This window comes from Cucumis melo, chromosome 8 (genome assembly GCF_025177605.1).
Source record: "Cucumis melo cultivar AY chromosome 8, USDA_Cmelo_AY_1.0, whole genome shotgun sequence".
Lineage (NCBI taxonomy): Eukaryota > Viridiplantae > Streptophyta > Magnoliopsida > Cucurbitales > Cucurbitaceae > Cucumis > Cucumis melo.
The window spans coordinates 12,698,557-12,707,221 of NC_066864.1; the positions used below are offsets into that span (position 1 = coordinate 12,698,557).

Below are 8,665 nucleotides of genomic sequence, written 5' to 3' on the forward strand. Positions count from 1 at the left end.
AGTAAATTGACATGACAAGTGCAGAACAATGTAATCAACATTTACAGAGTTTAGGTTCTACTTTGGTTGGAAAGTTTTGTGATTTGACTTCTAACCTTTTATTATCTTTTATATAGCATTCTTTACGCTTTTTCCCTAAAAAGATGGTGTTTGTTATGTATATTGATACTCATCTACGATGAGGATAGAAACACCATCTGAATTAGTGTGAATCTAAACTCACTTTGAAATATAAATACTCATATACCAATACAAACTAGGACAAATTAGATAAAAAAAGAAATAATAATAACAATGACTTTCAATTTAATATCTGTGTAAAAGAAATATATTTGAATTTATTGAAAAAAGTTCCAAATGAGAACTGATGATGCCAGTGGGCATGTAGGTGTGGCTCCAACATAGCTGATTTGATTAGAATTTTAATATGTTTTTAAAATATTTTAAATTAAAATTTGCTATTTAAAAAATATCAGTAACATAGTAACTTATTTAGAGATATAGATTGATAAAGAAATCATTTTTTAAGTGAGAAAAGTAAATTGACCAAAACAATATCCAATGAAAAAGCATATCTGAAACTAATTTTGACCATACTGCCTATTCAGTATTAAAAATAGGAAATCAGTGGAAATAGTAAATATAAGAATAGAAAATAGAAAAATGGTAAACTCTTAATTTTTTATGATTAATATTTTTCAATCTTTTTTTGTTCGAAATTATCCCTCCACGTATGACAACCATCCATATATAAATACAGTACATTTGTTGTAGACACACTCACTTATTAGTGGATAATTATTAACTAAATCATATTTAATTGGTTTCAATATTCCCTAATTATCTCGATAAAAATCAACAAATTAACGAAAAATAACTTCAAATATTCAATTTTTTGTTTTTCGAATTATAGATTCAAAATTATATAATGCAATAATTAATTATTAGAATAAAAATTAAGAAATTAACGAAAAGTAATTTCAAATATTCAATTTTTTTTTTCTTTTTGAAATTATACATACAAAATTGAATTCAACCCTAAAATTATAGCAAAGATAATGCAATAATCATTATTAGGATAAACATTAAAAATTAACAAAATATAATTTAAAAGATTCAAATTTTTTTATGCACCTAAGATACCAATTCTTTCCGAAAATCATCGCAAAATATAGTGCAAATAATTATCTTTGGTAAATTAGTTAAGTTTAAGTTCAAAATTCAACACTCCCTAAAATCATGTCAACTACAATGCAAATATTAATTATCTAGCATAAAAGTGTCAGAATTAAGAGAAACTAAATTAACAGAGGAAAGGATACTGTGAAGAGGAAAGAACAAAAAAACACACATAATAAATTAAGATTACATTCTATTAATTTTAACATTTTTATTTTCTAAATTATTTATGAAAAATCATTAATTTTGCCTTTCTAAGATTAAATTCATAAGATTATGACATATACATCTTCTTCCGTCGCCCTAATCTACCATATCTTCTTAATACTCGACTGCTACATCAAACTAAAACATGAGGGCTACATAAAAAAGAAAAATAGATACTCATTATTTAACCCATGGAGTCTGGATAATATATGAAACAATAATTTAATTTAATATACATCCCTCTTATATAGAATCTATCAGTTTTTGGACTGCTCAATAAACGTATGTTCCCATTTTTTCGATGGCTTCACAATGAGTGAAGACCATATTCGATGGTAGATGGATTGCGTCTTCCCGATATATTGACTATCGCGTCCTTGATGTATATGTTCTAGTTTCATCGTCGTTTCAAGAATTTGTAAATTGCATCCAATGTAGATTTTTTCCAAATTGAGAACTTTCTATCTCTAGGTTGACTGCTCACTAGACTAATTGGAACAATTCGAACCTCATTCGGATTGTTGAGGATAAGGATGTGTCTTGGATTATGTTAGTCATATCGAAATTCCCCGATAATGATCTACTTGTTGTCGTCGATATTGTATCTCCGCTACTGATTTTGGAAATACCCCATATTTGAGTAGTGAAATACCTAGAACTGATATTGAAAATACCCCGTATTTGTACCTTCTCATAAGAACTCGACATACTTTGAATTCTAGTTGGCAATCATTTCTTAGAACCAGTGATCCCCGCAACTCTTAACCGATCACTTGTTCTTGTTTTGATCTCTCCCTTCCCCTTTTTCATCTTTATATTCTCTACGATTTATAAAAATTGTTAAGGACAATATATATTTATAACTACATAACAAATCCCAATTAATCTTCTTAAAATAAAGGGCATGCCCTTTATTTTAGAAAGATTAAATTAAACAAATAAAATATAAATATATCTATCTATAAATTTAACACTGAAGTGAAAAAAAAAGTTAGTACTATATTTTCAAAATAGAAGAACACCAGTCAAGAACAAAATCGAAAACAGATGCCGATGGAAAGTGATTTGAAAATTTGAAGAATCAGGAACAAATCTTAAGAAGAAAATTTGAGGACCGCGTATTTTTTATCTACCAGAAAATGAACATAAGGTTGAAGAACGAACAGAAAGGTACAAACGAAAGGCCGGTGGAAAGAGATCTTAAAAGGGAACGATGGAGCGATATTAAAAAGGCCGTCCTAAAGGTACAAACGAAAGGCCGGTGGAAAGAGATCTTAAAGGGGAACGATGGAGCGATATTAAAAAGGCCATCCTAAAAGTCACCGCAACATGAGAGAACAGAGGTGGAAGGCGTTTAAAAAAAGGAATGGAGAAAACGATCTTATTTTTCGAAGGAAAGGGTTTTCTTGAAGAAGTGAAGTGGTTGCATGCATGTTTTCTAGAAGATGGTTTATTTTGGGAGAAGATGGTTTACTTTGGGAAAAATTAGAATATTCAAGTGTTGCATAGTTCCTATTAATTAGAGGGTATTTGTAGTTTATTGTTTTGCTATTTTGCCAATTTAAAAATAAAATTGCGTAAACCTTATATCTTATCGCCCCTTACAAATATTGATCAACAAATTCTAAATCCTTCAATCATGAAAATACAATGATCTCAATCCAAAAACTACTAAAGTTGTTGCATTCAAGTGGAGGGATTAAGCTGTGTTATGTGTTCATATATACGTACAAGCTTCAATTTTGAGCAATACAAGATGAGTAAGGCCATTTTGAGTACAAAAAGCCTAAAACAGAGTTCAGAACAAAATGTTATGGGAAAAGACACAATGGTAAAAGAAAAAAGTTACGCATTTGCTCTGTTTTCCTTCTTTCTTTCTTTCTTTCTTTCTTTTTTTTTTTTTTTCACTTTTTCTTCCTTCTCTATCTCCTTACATTTTATGGAGAAGATCATAATAATACACAAAAACAGTGGGAAAATATGCAAGTTTCTAAAGGCCTGCCACCTCTGTGGACTTTGACCTGAAACTGCATCAGCAACAAGTTTCTTAATCAGATGATATTTACATTTACACACTTAGAAAAGAAACCATCTTTCATCAAGCAATGCCTCTTTTGCTTTGCTTTCCTCTACTCTGCTTACACTTTTAAAGAAACTCCTGCACTTTTTATCATTTTGTAATAACCTTCGCATTTCTTGCGTCTGACACATGTTCATCAGAAAACCGGTAGTCTTCTTTTTTAATGTTACATATGGCGTGCGAGAATAAGAAACAGTGTGAATCCCCATTGAGTGATCATATGACAACGATCTGCGCCAGCTGCAAAATCAAAGAGTCAATCGAAAAGGTTTTCTATAATGGAGATTTTGGGATTGTTCAATGAAATATATGGGACTTTTGTAGTTAAAAGACTGTCCAATTAGTTTCCCACCAGAATCAATTTGTTACTCACATGGAGATGGTGCAACTGATGGATTTGCGGGGTCATTAGAGTCGCTTTTGGAAGGTGGTTGAACATGAGCGTAAATGACGTTTGGCAATGGAGTTAATGCCGGAGCTGGTGAGACGGGAGCTGCTGGTGGGTTTATTTGATGTTGTGGTGATGGCGATGCAGCAGAATGATCAGGAGATATATTGGGTGACGCAAGCGGGGTTAAATGAGATTGCTTTCCTTCTTTCCTACCAGACTTCCTCTTGTACCTATATTGACAACCGGGCGGCTCAGCCGTATAACTTCTCTGAGGTGATGCTGCACTTCTTTCAGGGGCAGGCGAACCATATTCTGGTGCACCCTTCTCGGTTGCAGGGGCAGGTGAAATTGCAGAGATTAGAGGGGTGTGATGGTGGTGGTGGTGGTGAGTTGGAGGATGATGGTGGTTATGGGGCTGGGGTGTAGGAGCAGGAGAAGGCGACCTTACGGGGCCGTTCCCCTCGCTGCCATTGAGGGAGTGTTTAAGAATTGAAGAAAGGCGAACTTGTTTCACCTTACCAAACTCCGCATTATTCAGGCCGAGATTGCTAGAATTAGAACCCGAGATTGTTTGAGCCAGCTGCTTCAGCCGTCGCATCGACGGAGTATTTCCAACTTCAAGAAGTACAGAAGTCTGGACAATTGTAGGGGCTGTCACAGTTGAACCTTCCGCATTCCAAAGTTTAATATATAAAATCTGCATTTAGCACAACACAACTAATAACCACCAAAGATCAAACTCAAGCATTTGCTAGTTTTTACAACAGAAGTACAAAGTAATTCAAATATCAAAGCACAACTTCATTGAAATTAAGAAAAAGAATAATAATGATAAGTTTAAGAAATACAACTTTTTTCTACAGAAAAAAACAATAAAAACAATTTGGTAGCTAGTGTACTCATGAGAGTACAAATTAAGGTTTTGATTGCTAACAATCTTATTTTTAAAGTCAGAAAATAAAAAACAAAAAAATTATTCATAGGAAACCTAAATTCATCCAATCAAATCAATGCTCAAAAATGAAATGAGCAGATAGAGAGACAAAACCTCATATGGAGCTAGTCGTAATCCCGCCTTCAGTTGGCTGGTCAGTTCGCTGAAATGTACTTGAATCTGATGAATAGAGAAGTTCAATGTAAAGTTGAAAAGAATTTGCACTTTTTGCAAAAGAAATGCACTCTGTGGCGGGATTATCGTTATTCCTCCAGGGAATTTCAGCACTTCAAACGAATAGGCCTCCCCGAATGTGGATTTGGTAATGCTGAGGAACTGATTTGTTACTAGACTTGTAATGATCGACCTGATTAAACTTAGATACGTTGACGAGATTTCCGAATCATCAGTATCTGGATCGATGCTGAATACAACTTTTGTACGGTTTGATCCAGACAATGGTTCTAGAGACAGTATATTCACCTGAATTGAAAGAGCATCGCATCAATATGCGTTAAGGATATAGAGTGCACAATCAATGAGAATGAGAAAGAGTAAATACTTTGATAGAAGGTATAGGAAACTCTTCAAAAATGTCGGTTCGGAGTTGATCAAAATTGTCTTCCAGCAAAGACACCGATCTCTCAACATTAAATGTTGCTACAATATCATGACCTGGAAACAGAAATTAGTTAGAGAAAGTATATTGAGCCATTTCAATTCTGGTTAAAGAATTTATCTCGACTTTTATCATTAATATAAATTCTTGCTGCACAAACATAGTATGTTAAGTTTTGGAGATGGAAGGATAATCTTTAGAAACTACAATGTCAATTACAATTGCTCTAACTATAACCAGATAAAACGGTTTTGTGATGCCAAACAATTTTAAGAAGTCAACATACTACTTTTGCTATATTATGGTCACAAAAACAATGCTGAAGACATCAACAAAAACAAGAGCAACTAAACAAATGATACATCCTCCCACCTACAAGTCAAGAAATGTTGCAACAATACGTGTACTGACCTCAAAAAACTTGCAATTTTCCATCATCTGGGATTGTGGAATCAATACCTTGCTTCAACACATGAATACTAGGCAACATTCTACCCAGATGGATATCAAATAACATCATTGTTTACATAGATCTACTGAAATCAACTTAAAACTAGTTTATGAACTAGCCATATAACTGGTCATGTGATGATTGAAACTTGAAACCATAGTTCCACTGAATGTATTGTGATTAAAAAAATGAAATAGCCATTAACCCATGCTTGATTTCAAATTGATATATGCAACTTAACAGCCAAAATAGATCATTTGGAAAAAAAAACCAAAACACTGTTCTGAATCATTATGCACAAAACAATTTATACCTTAGACAAAAAGGAAGGGGAAGATAAGAAATCCACCATAACCGAAAAGAAGATCACAATAAGGCTCTTGAATTGTGGAAGTATTTGGACAATGAGTTGTACTAAAAAGCTGAGACAAGCCAAATCCAATCTCCTTTAACTCAAAACCCTTTCTACAGTCTATAGATCAGTTCAAACCAAAAGCAAAAAAGAATCTCCACGCATCATTATAAAACAAACCCTATGACCCTACCAATCTAACCAATATCCAAGGAGAAGAGCAAGTCACAGATTCACAGGAAACTCGCAAAGTTGGTTCATAAAATGGATGATCTATTTAAAATACAAATATCTAACTTTACACTAAAGAAAAGCCGAACCAATTAGAGAAATTACTTTCTTCCCATTTCTTATTTGAATGGTGAGGCTTCTCACATCTACGGAAAAACTTTTCAAGGGAAGAGGTATATGACAGCAATGTGCCTTAGTCGACTGAAGTAAATGATTATATTCAAAAAGACAAAAGAGAAAAAATCTTAGCATTTCCACAAGTACATAAAATCTAAGAAGTGGGTAATAGTACTAACATCCAATTAATCAGAAAAGGGATTGATTATCAAACAATTATATGTTTATCCAAGTTTTGACAAATGACATGACGAAGGTCAATTCTACAAGTTTTAGCCAACATAAGAGTTCACTGGTTCAGGTACCACTTCCCATCCTTGAGGTCGTAATTTCAAATCTCCACCCATATTTGCTGAACTCAAAAGTTATATATACACATACATACGTACAAATTTTAAACGTTACATTTTTGTCTATTTACTTGAGCCAATAAGCCAAGTTTTTTGGTTGAAACAAGTAATCCATGCTCTCTATACTTCTTCCTTCTTGTTTTTTTAAGAAGGGGGGATAAAGGAAGGTATAGATCTCCTCTGAGTAAAGTTTCTCACTAATGATGAAGACAAGTAATTAATTTAATTATATAAAGGATAACAAGCATAACTGATTCTTGGCCAATCTTAGTACAAGCTCAAATGAGCTGCCGCATGTTTAATTAGGAAATATGATAATCAAAGCCTGAAAATCAGGGCCTTCAGTTACTCAAAACTACTATTTATTTTTTCTACTTCTCACTTCCTCCAACCAGCAAGCCTTTAGGAACCCACCAAGAAGAACGCCATAAAAAACTCAACAAATTCCAGATCAAAATTAGTTCAAATCCACCAAAGAAACCAATCCGAATCCTTCTAACAGCCCTCATTTTCCTCAGCCAACACAGAACCACACACAATCAGCAGAAATACAAGAAACAAAATCTAAAAAATCCAAACGAGATTTTTCAAAACAATTCCCAGATCTATTTACCCCACAAAAGAAACAACAATCAAGGAACTCTTAAAACCCCCAAAAGATATCAGAAATCGATGAAGAATCCCACCTCGATACGACGGATTGAGACCCAGATCCTTTTGATCTGCATAATGGATAAAAGGGGGCAGCCAAACAACAGCAGAAACGAACAAGGCAACGGATAATAGGAGAATGAAGATGCATCTGAAGCCAATGAGTCTTCGAATCGAAACACACCCACGACAGCATCGACCATCGGCAACCAGACCGGAGGGCCTGGAGTCGATGGCGGACGGCAGTGGCTGTTCTCCGTCGTTTTTCCCCATCGGGAACAATGCCGTAGAAGAGGGTCAAGGGCCATTCCGGCAGTAGCCCGAGTTGGGTGCGGCCATTATTGCGGTGGAGTGAGAAGAGAAGAGGAAGTAGGGAGTGAAATTTGAATGTGGGTGTGTGTAATAATAAGAGTGCGATGAATATGAAAGATGTTAATTGTGAAAAATTGCTTGGAGATTGAAATTTTCTACTTTACTTTGTGGGTTTTTGTCTTAGATTGATTTCTTGAAGTGGGTCATTTGAAATTCAAGTTGAAGATTAAAGAAAGATTAGGACTTTATGCCATTTTATTTTATGGTTTTTTTTTTTCTTTTGCTTTTTTAAATTTTGCTGTTAGGGTTTGGATTGAAAATGAATAACTTGAACAGTAAGTGAACTGCAAATGACAACTCTACTCTTTTTGGGGCCTCTTGGATGGTGGACTACTCAACTTACCACCCATCCTTTTTATTTATTTATTTTTTTAAATTTTATTTTATTATTATTATTATTATTATTATTATTATTATTATTATTATTATTATTATTATTATTATTATTTATTTTTTGAAATTCAAATGTCTTTGAAATTGAAAGTTAAAGCCTTTGTGGTGTTTCTTTTCATTGTTAGTTGCAATAATACCTTCCCATTTGATTTCTTAAGTGAAAAAGATACAAATAATAGGAGGTGTTTCTTTACATAACTATAGATTTGTTTTGTAGTCTTATAGATATTTTAGAAGACTTTGATAAATGTATTAAAATGTCTATGATTATTTATAAATTTATATATAATTCAATAAAATTGGAATTTATATAACATTTTTTTAAAAAAAAGATAATA

General features: G+C 33.2%; 1 protein-coding gene across 1 annotated transcript; it reads right to left on the reverse strand.

Annotated features, from left to right (window-relative positions):
• Positions 1-3,042: 3,042 nt before the first annotated feature.
• On the reverse strand, positions 3,043-8,248 carry LOC103495852 (uncharacterized). Its single transcript, XM_008457529.3, has 5 exons — positions 7,598-8,248; positions 5,354-5,466; positions 4,906-5,274; positions 3,840-4,554; positions 3,043-3,706 (listed from the first exon to the last, which is right to left on the reverse strand). Exons 1-5 carry the CDS (start codon positions 7,833-7,835, stop codon positions 3,633-3,635), a joined length of 1,509 nt encoding a protein of 502 aa, XP_008455751.1. The 5' UTR covers positions 7,836-8,248; the 3' UTR covers positions 3,043-3,632.
• Positions 8,249-8,665: the final 417 nt, after the last annotated feature.

Bases quoted from the DNA above. Each gene is read 5' to 3' on its own strand.
- LOC103495852 (XM_008457529.3), bottom strand. From the start codon at position 7,835: ATGGGGAAAAACGACGGAGAACAGCCACTGCCGTCCGCCATCGACTCC. The intron at 5,467-7,597 runs GTGGGATTCTTC...TTCTGTTTCCAG, and splicing joins TCTCAATCCGTCGTATCGAG to GTCATGATATTGTAGCAACA. The intron at 4,555-4,905 runs GTTTTGTCTCTC...TGCTAAATGCAG, and splicing joins TACGACTAGCTCCATATGAG to ATTTTATATATTAAACTTTG.